The 23896-nt window shown below is 52.5% G+C and overlaps 1 protein-coding gene across 1 annotated transcript; it reads right to left on the bottom strand.

Moving 5' to 3' along the window:
* Positions 1 to 10043: 10043 nt before the first annotated feature.
* On the bottom strand, positions 10044 to 18504 carry Lhx5 (LIM homeobox 5). The gene is made up of 5 exons (XM_028753937.1): positions 17995 to 18504; positions 15800 to 16023; positions 14927 to 15204; positions 14112 to 14277; positions 10044 to 10747 (listed from the first exon to the last, which is right to left on the bottom strand). Exons 1-5 carry the CDS (start codon positions 18165 to 18167, stop codon positions 10380 to 10382), a joined length of 1209 nt encoding a protein of 402 aa, XP_028609770.1. The 5' UTR covers positions 18168 to 18504; the 3' UTR covers positions 10044 to 10379.
* Positions 18505 to 23896: the final 5392 nt, after the last annotated feature.

The following is a 23896-nucleotide window of genomic DNA, read 5'->3' as shown; positions in this document are numbered from 1 at the left end:
GACACATCTTTGATCATCTCAGCCATAGAACTACTCTCCATAGTCTTTGGAAAGAAAGTTTCATTTTTACTGGAAACTAGAATCCCGCCTTCCTAGAACTAGGCAATCCTGTGCATTAGACACAGGGAGGACGAGGAAGATGTCTTTGCAGCTTCCAGCCAGTTCCCAAGCTGAGCCCTCTGCATCTTTGATAAGGAGGCCTTGAGGACACTGAGGATGCCGTGTCATCATCAGGACTTTGCTCTAAGCAGCCAGAAGGCTCAGAAAATAGAGATAAGAGACTTCCTTCTGGGGTGTCAGGCCCTCTAAGGACACCAGTCACTCAAGTGGGGGTCGTCCCACCTGCGGGAGCCCAGTTGTCCAGATAACAGAGGCTTTACCTGATGATGCTGAGTTTTGATGTCAAGGATCTCAGACATCATGCAAAGCAGACAACATCATCTATAGCTGGGAGATGAAACTGACAACAGCCCCAGCATTGACTAGGAAGCCTGGGGCACTCAGCACAGGGCATCTGTCTGTCTTCTTTAAAGAAACCCAAGTAGTTATTTTTGTTTTGTTTTGTTTTGTTTTTGTCACAGAGATAAAGAACAGCAATAAACTGATATGTATTGGCAAATAGTGAGAAAATAAATGTGTTGGACCATGGTGGTTCACAGTACCTGGGAGGCAAAGGCAGGTAGATCTCTGAGCTCAAGGCTAGCCTGGTCTACAGAGTTCCAGGACAACTAGAGCTATGCAGAGACATCCTGGGGGTGAAGGGAAGGAGGGAGGGAAAGAGGGAGAGGTGGGGGAAAGAGGGAGAGGGGGAAGGAGAGGGAAGGAAAGAGAGAGAGAGAGAGAGAGAGAGAGAGAGAGAGAGAGAGAGAGAGAGGGAATGAGAATGTATGGGGTAAGCCATGTTCACCCCATGATATCCCCTGGAGGAGCTGAAGTGGAAAGAGATAATTTTTGAAAAGATCCTGATTGCTAGGGCCTTGTTAATTGGGTCCCTGAAGCTAACAAAATGTCACTTACATATTTATTGACTTTTTTTTTCAGAACTAAGATCAGACCCAGGCCATGGTGGATGCTAGGTAAGAACTCTTCCTGAGTGATATCCCTGGCCTCTATTTACCTTTTTAGAGTCGGGGTCTCACTGTGTCACCCAGTCTGGCCTCAGACTCACAGTGACCATCCTGCCTCAGCCTCCGGAGAGCAGGAGTGACATGTGCACCCTATCCCACCTTGTTAGTGTTGGCTTTAAAATGTTGGAAGCGTTTTTTCAAAGAAAGAAATTGAACAGGTGGCAGTGCCCACCCTTTGCTGCAAACGGAGATTGTTAGCCCTACGAGGTCCCCCTTGGTGAGTCCCCTCATGAAGGTTCTGTGGTAGGACTGTAATATATGTGACCTTGTATGACCTTGACAATGACATCTATCTATCTATCTATCTATCTATCTATCTATCTATCTATCTATCCATCCATCTACTATCTATATACCTATTATATCTGTCTGTCTGTCTATCTAACTATCTATGTATGTATCTCTCTATGCATCTATGCATGCATGAATGTATGTTTCTATCTGTCTGTCTGTCTGTCTGTCTGTCTATCTGAGACAGGTTCTCTTTACATAGCCCTGGCTGTTGTAGAACTCACTATGTAGACGAGGCTGGCCTTAAACTCACTGAAATCCTCCTGCCTCAGTCTCTTGAGTGTTGGGATTGAGTATGTGCACCACCATGCCTGGAGACCTCATTTGTTTTCTCTCTTTTTTCCCTTTTCTCCAGTTCTCATCCACACCCCTTATCTTTCATGAGGCAGGGTTTCATAAAAACCCCACTGTCCTCAAACTTGCAGTGTAGTTGAAGATGACCTTGAATTTCTGATCCTCCTGCTTCCAGCTCAGAGTTGGGATTTCAGGGTTTCGTACCAAGTCTGTTTATATGATGCTGGGAACGGAGGACAGGGCTCCATGCATCCTGGGTGAGCTCTCTACCTACTGAGTCAGTCCCATTCCAGTCTGGTTTCCCAGCCATTTCTGAACCAAGAAAAAGAGAGATGGCAAGGACTTGGATGCCTGTATAACCCAATGGACATGCCTATGTTTGCCTCGGAGCTCACAGGCCCCTCCCCCAACCTCCTGCAGCTGTTGCTCTGGTTCCTGCTGCCAAGGGTCATAGCTTGAGCAGTACAAGGCTAGCAGATCTTGCTTCTGATCCAAAACCACTGTGAAGTCTTCATGAGAATTTAGGCCATAATCTTGTCCTTCCTTGGCCTTAATTTCACCCCTGGCCAGTGGGTGTATCAAATGTCCCCCTTTCACTGGAAGATTCTCGGAAGTATTAAAAATTGGGGGTGTGTGAGAGATGGCTCAGAGGGTAAAGGCATTTGCTGACTTTGAGCCTCGCTTGGTGGAAAGAGGATTATCACTCTGACCGCCACACATGTGCCCTAGTCCTCAGGCGACCCCCACCTCCAATAAACAAATATAGTTAAACCTTTAAAAATATGTAAGAAGGCTGGAGATGTGGAGATGAAGAGATGGCTTGGTCATTAAGAGCACATACTGCTTTCCCAGAGGTCCTGAGTTCGATTCCCAGCACCCACCCACCATGTGCCTCAGAACTGCCTGTAACACCAGTTTCAGGCAAACTGTGCCATTGGCTTCTGTGAATCCTTGCATTCATGTGCACCAACATACACACACACACACACACACACACTCACACATGCATGCACACATAATTTAAAGGAATAATAACTTTTTTTAAAAGTATTTATTTATTTATTTATTTATTTATTTATTTATTTATTTATTTAATGCATATGAGTATACCACCATTGTTCTCTTTAGACACACCAGAAGAGAGCATCAGACCCCATTACATATGGTTGTGAGCCACCATGTGGTTGCTGGGAGTTGAACTCAGGACCTCTGGTTAAGAGCAGTCGGTGCTCTTAACCACTGAGCCATCTCTCCAGCCCAGGAATAATAACTTAAATAATAGAAAAATTAAGAGGAATTTAAGTGAAGAAATGTTAAGAGTCGCATCACATACGTCTCCAAGAAGCCACAGGCACACAATAGGGTAGGGGATGTCTCTCCAAAGTTCTCAGGATCTCGTTATCCGGTGTTTGGGTGTGGACAGATGGAGACAGACCTGGCTCTCAGCTTGAACTTAAGCAGAAGGGGCTGTCCAGGGTACAGCTGGAACCAGGCTGGATGCAGGCTTGGAGAAGTTTCCGTCCATCACGGTAACGGCCCATTTGCAGTTATTGGCCGCCCAGGTGTTAATAACGCTAATGGCATAGGAAGGGGAGCCTGGCCATTGAGCTGAGCAGGAGAAATATGCAGAGAAGCACCCGGGTTCACATAAATCAGCTCTGCGAGGCGCAGCGACTGAGGCGGGACTTAACATTCCAGTCAGGGACCTGGCGCTCTCCTCATCAGAGCGGCAGAGGGAATTTATTCTGTTTATATGTTTTTACTGCATGACAAGGCTGGAGAGCAGAGCCCTCCACAGCCATTCTGCATTTTAAATATTAGTCCTGAGGATGGGGAGGAGGGGGGGGGGTCAGCACTAATGCTCTGAATAGCAGAACGGGGTCAGGGACTGCAGAAGTGCACGCATGCTGGCATTGGAGCCCAGATGGCTTAACTAATGTCCGGTGTTAGAAGTTAACTGTCTAGGGCCCACATGTTTCTAAGGACACTGGGGGATGGGGGATGTTTTCTTTTTCCAAAACTGGGGACACAGCCAGATCTCGGTTCACCTCCTTACCTATAGGTATTTAAAATATTGTTTTGTCTTTAAGACAGGGTTTCTCTGCGTAGCTCTGGTTGTCCTGGAACTCTGTAGACCAGGCTGGCCTCAAAATCACAGAGATCCGCCTGCCTCTCTGTGCTGGGATCAAAGGCGTGCACCACCATCACCTGGCTTTAAAAATTCTTATTAAAAATTAATATCTTTATTTCTCTGTCTGTCTGTTTCTGAGTAGGACAGTTGAGGGCAGTCGCCAGTTGAGGCCAGAAGATCTGATGCTGAAGTGTACAAACAGTTTCAAGCTGCCATGTGGTTGCTGGGAATGGAACCCAGGTCCTCTGCATGAGCAGCCAGTGCTCTTAACCCCTGAGCCACCTCTCCCGTCCCTTTAATTCTCAGAAGCATTTTTACTTTTGAATTTAAGTACTGGAGAGGAAGCGGGACATTAACAGAGACATCAATGGAAGGATCAGTAGAGGGATAGGGAAGAGGGTGGGTGACGGAGAGGGAGAGAATGACGCGGTGGGGTGAGAAGGGGGCGTCCTTATGTCTTTTGACCTTGGGGATTCTCATGTGCTTTGTCCGTTCAGTTAGCTGGGCTGAACCCTGGAGGGGACTTTAAACAAACTCCAGTCACACTTCTACCAGCAATGGCTCTGTCGAGAATCTGCCCTACCCCTCACGGTACTGGGAATTGAACCCAGAACCTGCATGTGCTAAGCGAATGTTCTATTACTGAGCTACTTGCCTGTGTCTTTTGTTTGTTTTACTTTTGAAACAGAGTCTTGAACAGGCTGGGGCTGGACTTGAACCTGCAACCCTCCAGCCTCAGCTTTCCAGGTAGCTGGAATTATGTGCAAGTAGTTGGGACTACATACGTGTGCCACCGTGGCCAGCTAAGAGTCCCTGAATTCCATTTGTCCACTTCCTTATCAGCACCCACTCACCATTTGATCATCTGTTCATCTACCGATCTTTTTATCTGCATGTATCTACCATCCACCCTCCCATCCATCCACCCATCCATCATCCATCCACCCACCCATCCATCCATTCATCCATCCATCCACCCATCCACCCATCCATCCATCCATCCATCCATGAATCCATCCATCCATCCATCCATCCACCCATCTATCATCCATCCACCCACACACCCATCCATCATCCATCCATCCACCCATCCATCATCCATCCACCCACCCATCCACCCATTCATCCATCCATCCACCCATCCATCATCCATCCACCCACCCACCCATCCATCCATCCACCCATCCATCATCCATCCACCCATCCATCCATCCATCCACCCACCCACCCATCCATCCATCCATCCACCCACACACCCATCCATCATCCATCCATCCATCCACCCATCCATCCATCCATCCATCCATCCATCCATCCATCCATCCTTCTGTCCATCTGTCTCTCCATGCATCCATCCTCCATTCACACACCCTGCATCGTAGCCTCTAGGCAGCTGTTCTGGGTCCCTTTCTGGGCTCAGGGACAACACAGACTCTCAGCGCTGAAGTCCTTGACCAAGCACCTGGCTCTGGCCTTTCTCTCCTCCAGGGAGCTCATTGCACCTGCTGTGACCAATCTCTCCTTCCCCATTCAGCCTTTTACAGACTTTGCTCCACCAAGTGTCCCCGGACCTCCACTGGCACCTGCAGGACACTGTCTTGGGGCATGTGAGGGTGTAGTTTCTCCCCTTTCCCTCTGGCCCTGGGCCCTTGCAGGCATCTGGGATGCTAAAATGAGCTCATGAGAGTGGGAGTAGGTTGAGTCAAGTAAGGCTTTCTCAAGAACTTTCTCTTTAAGTTGTCTGGTGTGTGTGTGTATGCATATATGTGTGCATGTACATGTGCGTGTGGTATTACATGTATGTGAGGTGTACATGTATGTGGGGGTGTACTTGTGTGGGTGGGTGAGAGTTGGGAATGGGGTCTGAACACAGGGAACCAACTCCCTGAACCTTCCTCTTCCACCTCCAGCACTCTCCATGGATGAAATCACCCTGAGCCCATTTTACAGTAGAGCAAACTGAGGCTCAGAATGGTGAGCAGTACATGGCCTCCAAGTAGATCATTTTGGGGACCCAGAGCTTCCCACTGAGCAGGTTTCTGCAGCCCCTTTGAGATTTTTATGGGGCCCTGAGTAAGGGTAGCCTCCTCCTTCCTCCTTTCTTCTCCTGGCTTCCCCATCTCCCAGCTGCTGTCACAGCCTCTCTTCAGAAAAGCCTGAGAAGAGGCCTCAGCCTCCAGCTCTGTTCTAAACAGGCCTCTTTAAAAACCTCACACACTGCCAGAAAGCCATCAGGAGTTCTGGTGGAGATGGGAAGGGGTTACGACCCCCTCTCCCCACACAGTGCTTCTAGAATCTACCACAGCCAGGGCACCCCAGAGGAATAGAAAGGGAACCTGATGCACATGTGGGCTGAGTCCCGCCTCGGCCACTCCGAAGCTGTGTGACCTTGGGCAAGTCCCCCGACCTTTGTTAGCATCCTGAGGGGACAACTGCACCTTTCAGGACCCTTGCAGAGAGGTCACTGTGAGGGTGTCTATTCTACTGCTGGTGACCCAGCAGGGCCTAGGCGAGCTCTGATAGGTTTGTTAAAACCAAACCAACAAAACATACACAAAACCAGGATGCTCATCTGGTCTAGACTAGAGGAACTAGCGACTAGATGTGGCTCTGTCTAGACTAGTGGCTCTCAACCTTCCTAATCCTGTGACCCTTTAACACAGGTCCTCATGTTGTGGTGACTCCTCCCCCTCCACCATACAATGACTTCATCGATATTTCATAACTGTAATTTTGCTACTGTTATGAATCACAATGTAAATATCAGATATGCAACCTCCCCAAAGGGGTTTCCATCCACAGGTTGAGAAACACTGGTCTAGAATGTTGTTATGACCTGAGAGATGTTCTGAGCCAGCAGGTAACCCCATGGCTGTGCTTCAGAAGAAAAAGTAAGACCAACAGAATCAACTAACCTGGACCCTTGGGGCCAGAGTCTGAACCACCAACCAAAGACCATACAGGGGCTGGACTTAGGCCTCCCCGTTCATATCTAACCAAAGTGCAGCTTGACCTTCATGTGGGTTCTGAACAACTTTTGGAGCGGGTGCTATCCCAAAAGCTGTTTCCTGTGCTTGAGATATGTTCTAGTATCTGGCCTAAGTAGGGGAGGGAGTACCTAGCCTCGTAGAGACCTGAAGTGAGAGGGTAGGAGAGGATGGGGGGAGGATACCCAGGAAAAAGAGGCTGGGAAGACCACCTCACCACAGTGCCTGGCATTCCGGGTGATGGGTTTTTCTGCCGTCTGTTGATCCGGACACTCCATTGTGAGCAACTAGCTGTTATCTAAGAGCTGAATGCAAAGGGGGAATTTTGACCACCTTGCAGGAGTCTTTCGAGGGCCACAAGGACAACTGAACAGGTTCCTGTTCTTGTGCTTATCCCAAGCAGTTCCTTCTTGCCGTCCCCAAACCCTCTCACCGATGCTCCCCCTCCTGAGCATGAGTGACAAGGGACCCAAAAGGCAGACGTTTCCACTCATCTTCACACTGTTTCTGCATTTCTGGGCCTGTCAGGCCTGAGTAGGAAGGAAAGAAGCAGTCTTCCCGGCTCCCGCATCTCCAAGTCAGGAAACTGAGGCAGAGAAGGGAAAGGGTTTGTTTTTAGGTGTGGTCTCGTGCCTTCCTAAATCATATTCAGAGGCCTGACATGAAGCTCAGTGGGTAGAGCACTCACTCACCCAGCATATACGAAGTCATGGGTTTGAATCCTTAGCCCCACACACTGCAGTCAGAGTGAGGCACGCCTGTAATCTCTGTGCTAAGGAGGTGTTGCTTCAAGTTCGAGGTTAGCCTGGGGTTATAGAGCAAGACTCTATCCCAAAACACAAAACAACAACAACATCAACAACAAAAGTCATAGCCAGCCCTGTCTGTCTAAAGACAGTGTATACTTTACAAGGCTTGGAGAACCACAGGCTCACTCTTGATCCCCACTGCCCTAGCATCCTTAAGGAGGACTGTACCTGCTGCACACAAGGCTGTAGCATTTTCTGCTTTTGTTTGTAGCCGTCTGGAATCACACGCACTATAAATAAGGATGAAATTAGAATCCTGGGGCTGGAGAGATGGCTCAGCAGTTAAGAGCACCGACTGTTCTTCCAGAGGTCCTGAGTTCAATTCCCAGCAACCACATGGCAACTCACAACTGTCTGTAACTCCAAGATTTGACACCTTCACACTCAGACATACAAGCAGGCAAAACACCAAATGCACATGAAATAAAAATAAATAAATGATTTTTAAAAAAGAAATTAGAATCCCACCCCGTCACCCTCCCCCACCCCAATCCCTGAGACAAGATCTCACTATGCAGCCCAGACTGGCCTAGAACCAGCCATCCTCTGACCTCAGCTTTCCAAGTGCAGGGATTACAGGTGCACATGCAGCATGCCAGACAACACTTCCTTTGACATAATTGAGGCAGATGGACATAAACACCTGTTCATTCTTCAGACATCCCAAAGGCCTACTATGCACCTGGCTGGCTTGTGATCTGGATCAAACCAGGAGAGAAAAATCGTCCACCATAGAAACTCACCAAATGGGACCAGCAAGAGGGTTTAGCTGGTAGAGGAGCTTGCTGCAAAGCCTGATGATCTGAGTTCTATCCCTAGGACCCTTCTGGAAGAAGGAGAGAGCTGACTCCCAAATGTTGTTCTCTGGTCTCTGCACACATGCATTACAGTGCGTGCGCGTGCGCACACACACACACACACACACCACACACACATACAACACACCGCACACCTATCACACACACACACACCACACACACATCCATACACCACACACATATCACACACACACACATAAACCACACACACATACAACACACCGCACACATATCACACACACACACCACACACACATACAACACACCGCACACATATCACACACACATACCACACACACATCCATACACCACACGTACATCACACACACACACATATAACACACACACATACAACACACAGCACACATATCACACACACACCACACACAACACAACACACACACACACAGTAAAACTTGAAAGAAAGAAAGAAAGAAAGAAAGAAAGAAAGAAAGAAAGAAAGGAAGAAAGAAAGAGAAGAAACCATCTAATAAGAAAACAAAAACTAAGGCCTTGAGTGCAGTGATTCTCAACCTTCCTAAGGCTGTGACTTTCTAATACAGTTTCTCAGATTGTGGTGACATCCAACCATAAAATTATTTTTGATACTATTTCATAACTGTAATTATACAATTGTAATGAAAATATTCATGTTTTCCTATAGTGTCAGGTGAGCCCTGTGAAAGGGTTTTTTTTTCTCCCTCCTGGGGCTCTAGACCCATAGGTTTGAGAATTATTGCCCTAGGAGGTGGGGGAGGGGTCTTTGTCAAGCTGTGATGTTGGGGACACCTACCCTGACCCACAAGATACTGGATGAAACAAAAGGACCACACAAAACTGAGGGAGAAAAGAATTTTTTTTATTAATCTTTCTTTTTTAAAAAAAAGTTGATTTTTTTGTTTTTCGTTTGCTTCTTTTTGTAATTTTTTTGTGTGTTTGTTTTTGTTTTTTGTTTTGTTTTTGTTTTTTGTTTTTTGTTTTTTTTGGTAAACCTCTTTCTGGCTCCCTTCCCCAACTCTGCCCCACCCTCCTCTTAAAAATATAAAAATGTCCATTCCCCAGATAACTAGAGTACAATAAATAAACAGTAGACACAAAAACATACTTTATTTGTTTCTTCTTTATACAAAATAAGGAAACTAGAAGCGTCCGACTTCCAAAAAAGTATAATACTGTTCGTCCTGATGGCCCAGCCTCCAGGCCCCGGGCAGGGAGAGTGATCTGTGGGCAAATGCCCAACGACTTGGCGCCTGGCTCAGGGTCAGAGCAGGGTGGGAGGGTTCGAATCCTGCCAGGCCCCTCAGACTCAAAGTATGGAGGAGCAGGGAGTTGGGCCCTGACCGAGCAGCTTTCCTAGATGAGCTGACCTTGAGCCACTAGGGGGCGCCAACTCGCAGGTGGATTTGTCTTCCAGCAAAGCCACCGTTCACCAGCCGTCCTCCTCATTTTTCTTCTCTGGCTGAGGCTTTCCTCAACTCTCTCTCTCTCTCTCTCTCTCTCTCTCTCTCTCTCTCTCTCTCTCTCTTCCTCCCTCCCTCTCTCCCTTTCAACCTCTCTTTCTTTCTTTACCTCATTCTTTCTTTCTGTTTTTAAAAGAGAAAGTGAGAAATAGGATTTCACAATGCCTTGGCTCGCAGGGAGGGGGTAGTGCCGCGGTCTCCACTCCTTGGTCTCATCCCCCCTCTCTTAGTTCAAAGAGGTGATGGTGGGTGGGGGTGTCCGGAGGGCTTCTAGGGTCTGCTTGGAATCTCGACCCTCCAGAATATTGACTTTGGTCCCGAGAAATTGCGCAGGCGCGTGCCGAAGCTCTTAGGGGTGGAGATGCGAGTAGCCTGGTGGGTGCGAACCCAAGAGAGGACTCTTGAGGCTTACCCAGGCGGCGTCCCGGGCTTAGTGGCAGGGGACAATTCGGCTCCTCGGCCTTACCATACAGCCGCTTCGTTGAGCTCAGGGTTGGGGTGCGACAGGGGTCCGCTGTAGCCGCTGGTGCCACTCATAGGGAAGGGCGGGCTGGGCCCGCCGCTGAATACCTCTCCCGGCATGGGGTGCAGCGCGCCAGGCAGGCCCGGCTCCGGGCTCGGCGTGTCCGGGTGCGAGATCATGTCGGTGAACCTGGGGTTGTCCGCGCCGTGAGGCCCGGCCAGCGGCGGTTCTAGCGCGCCCAGCGGCGTCGAGCCAGGTCCCGATGCTGCCAGGAAGCTGGAGTCGGCCGGGGATTGCGCCTGCGACGGCGGACCGTGAGCGAAGAAATCGTAATTGCCTCCCGGAGCGTAGTAGTCGCTTTGGTAGTCTGCGGGAGGGACAATGGAGAGGAGACGGTGTGAGGACAGACTGCCAGGGCCGACAGAGACCTAGGGAGCCACGCGAAGGGGACTCGAGAACGCGAAGGCCAGGGCGCCCAGATAGGGTTGTTGGTACAGAGATGCGGAGGGTGAGGGAGAGCATGCCACTGACCCTAGGTTAGACCGAGAAATAGATGGCTCTGAGAGACTCTGGGAGGAATCCTGGCATCTTGAGAATGGAAGGGGACCGAGGAGGGCCACGGGTAAGGCTGAGAAATAACACAGAGAAATACGGATAGGCCGGATAGGCCGAGAGACTGGGCACAAGCTACCAGGACGCTGAGCAATGAGGGACACAGTCTGCGAGGGAGGCGAGACTGAGGAATCGCAGGTGCCCAGACACACAGAGAGGAGGAGATAGTCGTAGAGGCCAGAGGCGCAAAGCCAAGGGAAGTCTGAGCGAGAGAGAGGCGAACAAGAAGCAGAGATCCGAAGCGAGGCTCGGTTGGTGGGGAGATGTAGAGTCTAGCCCCAGACGTGTCACGGTACTCTGAACAGCTAAGTCCACGCAGAGGCGAAAGCGTGAGTGCAGGAACAAACAAACAAACACGCCTCGGTAAGGGTGCAAAGTGAAAGAAAGATTATGTAGGTAAGAAGACGGATGACCCCAGAGATGGAGAGACGGTAGACAGGGAGGACCAGGAATCGCCTTAGGCTGGGTGGCTTCAAAGGAGAGCGGGGATCAAGCGGCTGCAGCAGCGCAAAGCACCAAAAGAGGTATAGACCCGGGTTGCAGGGCCCCAGCAGGAGAAGCAGGACCCGGTGGCAGGCAGGAGGTCTGGGCCCAGGGCGCAAAGAGCTCAGAGCCAGGGACAGCCTCAGTGTCTTCTCCAGTTCCTCTCCTAGTCTTGCCTAGATCTGAGAAAGAGCCAAGCTCAGTGACAGCGACGGGGCCCGAGGTCAGGATCACTTGCGGGTTTCTGGTGGGTGTAGGGGGTAGAGCCTCCTGAGTCTTGCTAGGACGCCCAGTAATGTTGAAGTATTTGGGGACAGAGACCTTTGGAAGAGTTGACACAAATAAATGCACATCCTTCCCACAAATTCAGGGACGCAGGATTCATAGGTCAGGAGCTCAAACCATCACAAAAAATTGCTTCTGGGAGCACTCTCTGGTCTCTCTCCACCTCCAGATCACCCCCTCCAAGATTGGGGTGCAGGATCCCACCAAAAGGAGCACCTAACAGCCTGTTGAAGGGACAGCTCGCTTTGTAGAACGGGGAAAACCGGCAACCCCGAGGACAGGGTCTGTTCTGAAAACCCACACACCCTTTGCTCAGTCCCGGGATCTGAGTTCACAGGAGGGTTCTGGATGTTACCATCACCCCGCCGCCCCCTCCCATTTTTTTTTTTTTTTTTTTGTTCCGGAAACCCTGAAAACATATCCAAATCCGGGGTTGGGAGAAGGGTTGTCTGTCTGGAAACCTTCCAGGAGTGGAGATAGTTTAAGTAACAGCTAAAACGGTCGCCAGTTACTTTTTGAAAAACCTCAAATTCCATTCTGCTCGAAAGTGAAGAAGGCTGAGAGAGACGAATTTGGGGGCCCTCAAAGGAACCGAAAGGAAGCGCGCTAAGCAGGGAAGGCCGCGGCCCTAGAGCCGTGCGCGCCGCCTCCGCCCATATGGCGGCCGGGCCGGAGGTAATTGGAACAAACGCTGTCTGAAAAGGGCACAAAAGCCGCAGCTGGGGCTTTGTCCGAGCTCCCACGGGGAGCCGCGGGCCCCGCCACCCGGCCCCTTTCTCGCCCGCTGACGGCCGCCGCCACCGAGATCTCCCAGTGCGGATTAGGCGGGGCTGCCGGGCTGGGGGTTGGGGGGTCCTGCGCCCCCATCCCGTTTTCAGAGAAAAAGGGGGTTTTGGGGTTCTGTCCCCCACCCTATCCCGCAGGTCTGCAGAGAGGGTGGGGTCGGCAGGATCAGTGCAGGGTGGGCTGATCTCCCTGAAACCTTGATTAACTATTCAGGTTGTGGCGGGGCGGGGGGGGGGGCTCCAGGCTGGTACCGCCCCCACTATCTCTGGGCTTCGGGCTGAGATGTGTGTGTGCACGCGCGCGCGCGCGCGCGCAGAGGACAAGCTAGGTGGAAAGATTAGACACTCTAGGACACGCCCATCACCGCAGAGTTCCGGATCCCCAATCTGGTTCTCCCCACCCCCGCGCGCTATCACATTAAAATCACCATTTCACGTTTTGCCAGCAATTTTCAGGGACCTCGGCCTGGTCTACAGATTAACTTTCCAGACTTCCTCACATGGACGTCCCGCCTGGGGATCCTCTCTTACTTTCTCTACCCGACTTTGCCTGGCTTCACCGCCTCTCCAGTGTTGTTCCCGAATCTACCTTTTAAAGGGACTTGCTTTTTTGCCTCTGAAATTGGGTTTGGAGCCTCACCCCCCCCCGCCCCCCACTCCCAGCAGGCCAACAGCTCAGTGACGTTGGCTATAGACACTCCCGATGGCTGAACAGATTGGAAGGCTCGGGGATCCAGAGAAATGTCTCCTCCTCACAGACGGCTCTGAGGGCTCTGAGACCGGAGGGTAGTTGGCCAGTCCCCTCCTTCCTCAGGGAGCTGGCTACACCGAGGAACAAGGGGTGCTGGGACACAAGTCCCAGGGAACAAGAGAAGAAAGGAGCTTGGGGAAGCCGGGGTTCGTCCATTAACAACTTCCTCGGTGCCAACCTGCCTGTCACTCTCTCCAGACTCAAAGATGAGTCGAGAGTATCAGCTACCACCCCCCTCCATTCTAGACCAATCCATTTGGAAACCCAGAGCAGAACTGCCGCCTTTGAAGCAAGCTGCGAGCATGCAGGCTCCCTTCTCCCCCACTTCAATCGGTGGGGATCCAATCTTCTTCAAGCTCCACCAATGCCCACGGGCCATGAACGGTGGAAGTTAGGCAATGAACCGTTGGAGAGAGAGAGAGAGAGAGAGAGAGAGAGAGAGAGAGAGAGAGAGAGACTGACTTGGCGTTGGCAAGCCCTGCTCCCATAACGACCCGGAAAGTGTGTCTCTCCTCTGAGGGGAGTGGGTGGAAAGTACCAGTGTGTGGCTGTCTGCAATCCTACCTCAAGCTGGTTCACTCAGGCCTCATTGCAAGAGGGTGTGTGTGTGTGTGTCCATTGGTCCTGTGTGGGTGTGTGGTGCGTATCTGTGGGTGAGTAGCCTGTGCTAATGAGTCTGTCGAGGAATGGCTTTGTGTATATCCTGAGTGGGTAGGGAAAAAAAAAGGGCTGCTCTATCATGGCCCAAAACTCGAGGAAGCCCGGAAGAGCTGTGCGCCTGGGCAGGTAGCAAAGCATCTTTAGGTGCCCCTTACCTCCGTAATAAGTGTATGGAGTAGACCCCAACATCTCAGACTCGTCCAAGCGGCCGCCCAGGGGACGCATGCGCCGAGGACTCCGGAAGAAGGCGTGTCTCCGGGCACCCAGAGCGCTCAGCTGTTTCATGCGGCGTTCTTTGGACCTTCGGTTCTGAAACCACACCTGGGGCGAAGGAAGGGGCAGTGAGACTGGGGTCAGGAATGGCCCCCCTCTTCTCCCGCTGGGCCTGGCCCTGCTGGGTCCTAGTGCCTCGGGTACACCACAACTCCCCCCAAGCGAGGGCTGGGCCGGATTAGCCCAGGAGGGGCGGAGAGGGGCTTCGGCGAGCCAGCCAAGGGTGAAGGATTTCGTGGACCCGTGGGGTGACTCATAAAGACCCCAGCTTCCTGGTCCTCGGCTTGCCCGAGGCCAGACGGCTTTATAAAGGCCTCCTGCCCTGCCAGGACCTCGCCCGCGGCTTCAGAGCCAAGCAAACTCCAGCCGATTGTCGCTTTGCCAGCGCTACGGCGAGAGGACAGCTCCCTTTTCTGTGCTTGGAGAGGAAGGGGTCCCGGAGGCCAGAGGGGCTTAAGCCATTAGCTAGTCAGGGTGGGGTGAAGAGGTGAACGGAATTCAGAGAGGTTTTGCGACCTTGTTCAAAAATCACATAGCTAGGACGGAGGAACTGGATCAAATCTTTTGGCTAAAATTTCCCCGCCTCCAAAGGGTGCCCAGATGGTCCCCAATCTCTACGGCCCGGAGCCATTCATTGGCTACACTGCCCGACGGGAGGTACGCCTGATGGTCTGGAGGGCTGGCCCATCGGTCGTACCTGAATGACCCTCATGTTGAGGCCAGTCTCCTGGGCCAGCTGTTCGCGGATGTGGCGCGTGGGCTTGGGCGTGGCTGCGAAGGCCGCCTTGAGGGTCTCCAGCTGCTTGGCCTTGATGGTGGTGCGCGGGCCGCGCCGTTTGGTGCCGGAGTTTTGTTCCTCATTCTCGTTGTTTGCCGTCTCCTTGTCCGATGAGGTCGAGTTGTCGGTCTCTTTGGGGTCGTCCTGTAACGGATCCTGGAGGTCCGGGGACAAACTGCGGTCCGTACAGGATGACACTGCGGGGTGGATGGATTGGAGACAAGACAGCGGCGTCAGTGCGATCTGTCTCCAATTCAGAAACCGGTCCCTGAAGACCAGGCTCTCTGCCTCGGTCTCTGAGTTCCCTCCCAAATAAAGAAGCATCCCTCCCCTGGACTCTTCTTCAGGTCATGTTTGGTTTGAAAGGACCTTCTCAAGTCTGCAACTCCCGGGAAACGGGGCACACCCTTTGAAGAACCCTTTCTCCGAGAGTGCGGAGCAAAGAAGGGTACACACTGTCCCCTCTCATCCCCCACATCCCATCTCTCTTTCCTCTAAATAGCTGTGAGCCTTCTCTTCCCTCCCCCGCCCCCCACCCCCGGTCCTTCTAGAATTTGCCAAGACACCAAATAGCACTGAAGGGAGACTTTTGCCGTCCTAAATTGGGTTAGAGGAGCCTGACTCGGGTTTTCCCCTGTAGAACCGGTTTCTGTCTCCCCCATCCCTGAAGCCCCCTAGCAAATGAATCCCGAGCTGAAATTAGCCCAGCCTAGCCCCAGCCCAGGGCAGGCACGGAGTGGCGGTTGAGAGTGTCAGCGGGAAGCTGGGGGAAAGAACAGAGGCCTTTCGTACCTGAGTTGAGGCTTCCCTCCTTGAGGCTGGAGGAGCTTAAGTAGTCGTCCTTGCACACAAACTTGTTCTCGTCGATCACGTAGAGTTCCTCTCCGGTGGACAGCTGCTTGTTGCACACCATACAAGTGAAACAGTTGAGGTGGAAGACTTTGCTCCGGGCCTTACGCACCAGGTCGCTGGGAGAGATACCTTGCGCACAGCCGGCGCACTTTGTACCAAAGCGCCTATGGATGAATACAAGGCTCCTGTCAGTAGTGTGAGGTGGGGAGTTGGTACTGGTGTCCAAGTCATCTTCGGGGCTGACCTCTTCCAACCCCCTCTGGCGTCCCAGACACCCGTATTTCCGTATTTGTCCAACGGGAGCCTAATTCTAGTTTCCCGAGTCAGGGTGGGTTTGGGGCGAGGTGGCCCTGCTTTTAGTGTGTTGATGCAGGCTATATGGGGCTCTTCAGGAAGAGCTGGGAGTTCAGCCTTGAGTGCAGACAGGAATTAGGAGGGGGGAGGTCCCAAGACCCCTTCCTGCCCTCAGTTCCCACCAAATCTACCTTGGTTGTTTCAGGAGCCTACAAAGGGTTTTAAGCTTGTGGGGTAGGTTTTCAGTATGTTTAGCTTTGCCTCCTGGATTGGTCTCAGAGAGGACCACCATGTCTATCTGTCCCTGCCTGCCTGCCTGCCTGCCTGTCTGTCTGTCTTTAGCAGCAAGGTAGGCAATCTGAACAGAAAGGTCAGAACCTTCCTCTTGCTTTCTAGTGCTACCTGGGAGACCTGCTAAGACCCCCCAGTCATCAGGAGCTGGGGACAGGAGTCCCTCAAAGGAGTACGTTCTGGAAACAGGAAGTCTGTTTCTGTACACACACACACACACACACACACACACACACACATTCCTCCCCCATCTCTGGCCCCAGCAGACAGCAGAAGAATGGAGACGGAAGCTGACCTTAAGTCTTGCCCAGCCAAGACCAGGGATCACTCCAAAGCCCTTTCTCTTGCCTTTGAACAAATTCTTTTTCTACCTTGGACTCTGGAAGAAAGTATCCCCCTGTGCACACACAATGGGTGGCGCAGAACCTAAAGGAAGGGGTCCCAGGTTGTGAGGAGAGGAAAAAGTGGGCTCAGGACCCTGGAGGACCCCTTCATCCCCTCACACCCATGTCTCTAAACAGAGTGGATTTGGGTGACACTGATGTAGTGAGAACATTAGAAACCATAAGTCACTTTTGGCCTTATCCGGCAGCATAATTGGCTATATACACCTTATCAAAAATCATTAGGTGCTTTGCAGGCATGCCACATTAGGGGCGCCAGGGCCTCTGGGGCCGGGGAGTTTACACGTGTAAAGGCAAGGCTGACATTTTCTCCTATTCAAATTCCCAAGTGCCCGGCCACTGGGGCAGGCGGCTGCCTTTCTCCTCTGCCGAGCTAATCACGCCCCCTCAGTGCCTGGAATTCAGACTCACAAAGCCAGTCTGGGTGCCGGGTGGAAAACAGGCAGAAAGCGCAGCTACTCAAGCCCCCACACGTTTCTAGACTGTCCCTTAGCATTTCCCATTTGGGGAAACTGAGGCTCACAGAGACACTGGGTCCTGGCCTGCCTGAGGGGCCAAATGGACCTAGGAAGGGAGATGATACATCTCAGAACAAATCTCAGTGTCTACTTCTTCAGTGTCTTTCCAATTAGGGAGAAAATGAATCAGGGGTGGGGGCAAGGGGAAGGTTCTCGTCCCCCACCTCCAGAAGATCCCTCTTAGCTAGGGTCCTTTGGGAGTGGGAAGTTTCTGTTTGTCCTCAGATTACCCTCTGGGCTTAGGATTTCTGTTTGGAACAAGAAGCTCCCAGCTGCTCTGAACTCCTGGTACACCTTTGGGATCTGGAAAGGGGAGTCTCTCTGTCCTGGGGACTCAGGTGTGGGGAAGGGGTCCAGAGCAAGTTGCTAAGCTTCTGGCCTCTGCTATCTGGCCGATCTCTGCTGCTGCCTGGCAGACCCAAGGTGAGGCGGCTAAGCAACGTCCTCCTTCCTTGTCTCAACCTCAGCATCCCATAAGCAAAGGACAGGGCTTTGAGGAGGGCAGAGGCCTATCTGCCCACCCACTCCCCACGCTGGGGTGGGTCTCTTGGTCCCTTAATTCCCAAGGAGCCAGGAGGGAGCTCGGGCCAACCAGTGGTAGGCAGCAGGGCGCGGCGGGGCCTCTTACCTGAAGAAGTCGTTTTTACAGTACAGCTTGCCCTCCCGAGAGAAACACTTCTCCGAGAGGTTGGTTTTGCACTCGCAGCATTGAACACATTTGATATGCCACGCGCGGTCCAGCACGTTCAGCAGAAAGCGGTCGAGGATGGGCCGCTCACAGCCGGCACAGTGCACCATCATAGCCGCGCGCCCCGGCGGCTCGGGCCGCCTCGTCCTCCTTGGGGCCCCTGGGCCCTTAGGGCCTCTCGGTCCCCGCTACTGTGGCTCTCAGCCTCCCTGGTCTGTAGGCTTCGGTAGGGGCGAGTTCGATACGGATCAACCAAGACTTCTCGGGGTCAAGTCCTCCGACGCTCTCTGGCCTGGCGCTGCACTGCCCAGAGTGGCGTGGAGGGCGGCGGCGGTCACAGCCTCATGTCACGGGTCGCACCCGGGCGCTCGCTCCAGTTTCGAGCAGGTGTCCTCCGTGGCTGCTGGCTTCGGCACTGGCGAGCGGCTTTCCCGGTTGGCGGAGGCGCCGGCACTTTCCCCCACTTTCAAGCGGTCCCGATCCTCATCTTTGTCTGGCCGCCGCCTAATTCGCGCATCCTTATTCAGATTTGGTGACGTGGTGCGGCACGTAGGGGGCCGGGCGGCCAATGGGCGCGCCGTGGCCATAGCAACCTCTTAAATTTATAGCATATCTAAATTGGCTACAGCGTTGCGGTCAGGACAGAGCAAAAAAAACAAGACATCAGTATTGCCGAGTATTTGCTAGTACCCGGTTCCCAAGCTAAGTAAGTATTTACCTTCTAGTTTGGGCCTGGAGGGGTGGGGGCGCGATCCGAAAACCAGGGTTCTTTTTCTCTCTCCACGAATAATTTTTGGGGGGCAGGGTTCCAAGGCCTAGACAGGGAGGGACCTCCCACCAGGTTCGCCACCCTCACAACCTGTAGAAGTTGCCCAGGCGGGGAGTGCGCTGTTGGTCCCCTTGCTTCCGAACCCGCCCAGCTCCCTCTTGCTTTAGACCGCGGCTCGCTCGGGCTCTGAGCGTAGTCGCTGGGAGACCCGGGCACTTCTCCCAGCTATGGTTTCTTTTGTCACTCACGGTGCTAGGGCCCAGCGGGGCTTTTCTCACCAAGAGACTGAAGGCGGGAAGCTTGGGTAGTTATGTGTCTCCACCCCACCCCCACCCCCAGCCAGGTTGACTCAGGGATGTCACCTGGCCTGGTCTGGGAATCCTGAATGTCATTTCTAAGTGCCCAGCTCACCCGGCACTGGGGGAGGTGTGGAGAAGGGGGTAGTCTACCTCAGATGGGTGTTCCGGCAGGTAGATGGGAGTGGGCAGCTCACTACGCCGGTCCCTGCCACATTGACCTTACTCCCAGTCAAGCTGGCGGGAACCCTGGTGTGTGAGTCACTCTGCAGAGCTAGGGAAGCTGGCCACGGCCAGGCGCCATAGGCACTCCCGGGCGCCGGAGATGTTCTAAGTTCTGGCTCTCTCCTCGAGCCAAAGGCAGCTTTGCAGGTGTGTGGGTGCCAGCAGGTGTAAGCTGCGGAGGGGTGTGTGGGCCTGGGGGTGGGAATGGGGGGGGGGAAGAAAAGGGATCAGGCCTTGTTTCTGGGAGGCCAGCCAGGCCTCGGGCGAGGTAGGGTGAGAGAGTGTTTCTGGATATTTGCTTGCTGCTGGGAAGGACGCTGATGGTGTGGGGCTGGGGCCCAAGGGTTGGAGGCATAGAGGAGTTGTGCCAAGACTTGGCTATGAATGTTTGTTTGGGCGTCTTTGCTGAGTTTGTTGGTAAATATCCACTGCTTGAAAACCCTTACTTTATTTTATTTATAGCGTGTTCGAGATCAAACCCTGGGGCGTGGAGGAAATTTTTATTTTTGTTTCTCTTTCTTTCTCTCTTTCTTTCTTTTCTTTCTTTCTTTCTTTCTTTCTTTCTTTCTTTCTTTCTTTTTTTACTTTTAAAATTTCCCGTTTATAATTTCCTGTGATCCCGCTAGGGTCGTGTGTTAAGATTTATTTTTGTCGGTCTGTGTTTCTATGTGTCTGCCTATGTGGGTCGACTGGGTGTGAGAGGGAAGAAGAGTACAGTGCAAGTGTGTAAAGTCACTCCTACGCATGTGCTTACCCTGACGGGACGGTGTGTTTAAATGTCTGTGTGTGGGTCTGTGTAAATATGTATGTTCCCACTAGGAAGCCTATGTGTGACAGAGTCGGGCTGTATGATCCTGGGGACAGAATTTTGTAGATGTGTGTGCTTGTGTGTGTGTATCTACAGTAAATTTTTATTTACATGACTCTTGTAGGAGTGGGTAAAAGGTGTGTGTATCAGTAGCAGGGATTCTCTTCGTGAATTAGGGGGGAAAGACTTGAAGGGTCTCATCAGCTGAGCCACTGGGAAAGTGTTCTCCCAACTCGGGTAGCTTCTGTATGTGGGTACATCGCCTGGTCACTCCTTTGTCAGAGAGACTGGCACCTGCAGTGTAATGGGATGTAACGACCAGGACCAAGCAGACTGGATCACACTCGGGGCTCTTGGGCTTGTGGGGAGAGAGAGAGAGAGAGAGAGAGAGAGAGAGAGAGAGAGAGAGAGAGAGAGAGAGAGTCTGGAAGCCTCCAAAAGAAGCTCTGTGGAGGTGTCCAGCCTGTTTACCTGGGGGCATGAATGCTCCCTGAGCGCCGACAGGATGCAAAGGAGATATGGAAGGGCCCAGAGAAGATGGGATTCACGTAGGCTGCCAGCTAAGGCGAGCCCACTGCCCTCTGCCTTTGTCTCTTGGAGGTTTCCCCTCTTCTCCCCATTCTCCAGGAGTGTTTCTCTCTTTAGCTCAGTGGCTCCCCTTTTCCTGTTCCCCTGGCCACAATCCTTTCTCTCCTTTCCCTATTTCTCTTTCTCCATGGTCTCCTTCTCCCTCTGCCTTTTTGCCCAATTTGGAGCCTGGCATCCATCTAAACACTTCAAAAGCCATCTCCCATTATGCATTGCTGCTGAGATATGCAGAGAAAACTCACACCCTGACACTAACAGTCTCTCAACCCTCCTCCTCAGCACCCCAATTCACCCCACTTGTGGACACACACTCCCTCAAGTCACCACAAGGAATCTCAGGTGCCAGCCCCCTCCTGTGTCCCCAGACAGAGTTCTGCCCACCCAGCCCCGGCTGAGTCTTCACTCTTGGACAAACCCATTAGCCCACTTCTCCTGGAATGTCCCTAAATGTCAACCTGCAGTCACAGTCCAGCCACTGAATGCCAAGCCAGGAAGAGAACTGTCGTGGAGAGCAACTACGGGGGGGGGTCCCCCAAGCCTGGCTGTGGGTGGGCCACATGGGGCCGAGCCAATGGTTGTAGTATTTGAGGGTTGGCTGGGGCTTATAGAAGCCCCACAAGGGCTCAACGGACTTCAGCGTCACCTGGGTGCCTCACAAATTCATATGGTTCAACCCCATTTACAGACCCCCCCTCCCCCCATGCCAGCCTGGGAGTCATGGCGGCTTCCTCTACATCACTATTGCTCCCAGGGAAAAATAGCAGACCAGCTATTTTATATATTATCCCGCCCCAACAGCACTGACAGATGGCCACCCGGCAGTGAAATTCCCCTCCTATATGTAACTAATAAACGCTTGTGTCTTAACAGGGTGATGCGCCAAGACTCAATGTCACTTATACAAGATGTTGATGGAATTTACTATATAAAAAAAAAATCTCCCTTCTAGAGTAAAGAGTATCAACATTACAGCTCGACAGACGGCGCGGGGATAAATGAAACAGACAAAAGACAAACAAGATAATAATCTGTTTCCAATCACTTAAGCCCCGTAGAGTTAGCAAAATGTTGCTTGCGTATTCCCCCTTGAGTTCGGTAATTAATTACTGGCGAAGAGACGCACACCTCCCGGCTGGAGTGGGAGTTTCCAGGCCTGGAGAGCTTGGGCGTGGGGGGTGTCTTTCTCCCGGTCTCCAGCTGGGGACACTGGACAGCGGTGGAGGAAGGAGGTGCCTCGTGCGCCGGTCGAGAAGGACATTTTTTTCCTCGCCGCACCTCTACTCCTCTCCGTGCCTCTGAGATTCTTCAACCACCAAGAAAGGGGCCATCTCCGACTGCCTGAGTCCTTCTAAGTCTTCTTAAGTTTCTGATCCATCAGAATGGCCTTATTTATTTTTATTTTTATTTATTTATTTTTTTGAGAAGGGTCAGGCTGGAAGCCCCACCATCGCGCGAGGGGTGGGGTGGGGAGGGGGGGGATCCAGTAGGTTCGCCCCTGCCCTTTTCTCCCGGAAGCATCTCAGGTGTCGCAGCAGCCGGTCCTCTCCCGACCTCGATCCTTAACCCCCCCCCCCCACGTGTGTTTTCCTCCCCCCCCACCCCCCCCCCCAAGAGCCAGCGAAGCCTTAACATTAAACAAACGCAGCGAGCGCCTGGGAGCTGCGCTCTCGGCCGGGTCTGCGCGGCAGCGGCGGCGGCGGCGTTACAAATTGTAAATTTAAATTGCTCTCCGGATTCATTACTTCCCCTCTTTGATTTCAGCCAGCCGTGAAAAATTATACTGGTGTACCACTGAGAAACTGCTTTGCCGCAAAGAGCCTGCGCCTAATCACTGGCTTTCTCCCTCCGACAAGAGTGTAATTATTTTGTTTTGGGTGTAAATATAGGCGGCCCCGCGCATAGACACTCAGCATCCCGTCGCGCACGGCCCGCCGCCCAGAGGCATAGGCCCGGGGTAGAAGCGGGCGTGGAGACCAGGCCGGAGCGAACCCTGTCTCCAGTCTCTGCCATAGGAGTTATGGAACCTTGGGTTTCCAAGCCCAGCCGGGTGCACTCCGGTGCTGTTCTGTGTGGGTCAAGGTACAGAGACAGACCCAGAAAAGTGAGGTAGGGTGCGAATGGATGAGAATTCTTGGGCTCCCGCAGGACCCACAGACCTGAATGGAGTCCGGAGACTAGGTCCAAGTTGGGACAGTGTCCTGGTCTAAGAGGGACACTGGTGAAGGAACTGGGAAGGCTGATGTGTCCTTCTTAGCGCAACACTGTGTACTACTGTGTTTCCAGAGCATCTTTGCAGGGCTCTGGATCCTCTTGTATCGTGAACACTTCGGAATTAACTGGTTTTTAAACTCTGTAGGGCGGTCCTGAGATGTTTCCAAACCGGCTAAGATTTCATCCTTATCCCCTCTTTCGTTCTTCTTCCTTTTTGGAGAGAGCTCTGCGAGGGTTGGGAGATACACCAGTAAGACACCCGAGACATAGCGGAAGAGTGCTGTGTCTGAAAAACAACTGGTCCAATATCCGAGCCTGCTGCCCAGACTGCTTGGCGGGGGGGGGGGGGGTGGGGGGGGGGGCGGGGGTGGGGGCGACGAAGAAGAGAACAGGGACGGGACGGCTGCATCCTTAGGTTACCAGATAGGAAGACTGCTAGGGTGTCAGCTGGAAAGTTGGACTCTGTTTTGGTAAGGCTCGGCCCACAAGGCGGAGAGATCTGAAGCACGCAGGGCAGGGAGTGACCTCCGTCTCCTTACCTTCCCAAGGGGTCACACCCTTAGGTTCTTGGGACTCCCTCTCCTCCCAACCCCCCACCAGGAGCAGGCTACAGCTCGCTCTTGGTCCGTAAGACACTCATTCCTAGGGCAGAGTTCAGGTTCCACGGAAGCCGGAGCCTGGCTTGATCCCTCTCAGCAAGATGGGGACTTGGAAGAGATCAGACGAAGCCCCACCACCACACTTGTGCCAAACTGACATTTTGCTTAAAGGGGAAAAAACCCCACACTTAGAGTTGTCGTTGGATTCCAGGTTGCTGTTTTCCTTGTACCCGCCGGGGTTGAGAGTTGAGCGTGGCCGAGAATCTTGTCTTCTCTTACCGGAGAACAAGGCTGGATGCTCCTTGGTGGAGCCCAACCCCAAGTCTGGGACCCCCCTAGTTCCATA

Source organism: Grammomys surdaster, unplaced genomic scaffold (assembly GCF_004785775.1).
Source record: "Grammomys surdaster isolate TR1022 unplaced genomic scaffold, NIH_TR_1.0 125976, whole genome shotgun sequence".
NCBI classification, from domain to species: Eukaryota; Metazoa; Chordata; class Mammalia; order Rodentia; family Muridae; genus Grammomys; species Grammomys surdaster.
Note: the sequence above shows the minus strand (reverse complement) of the source record. Positions and strands in the feature narration are given on the sequence as shown.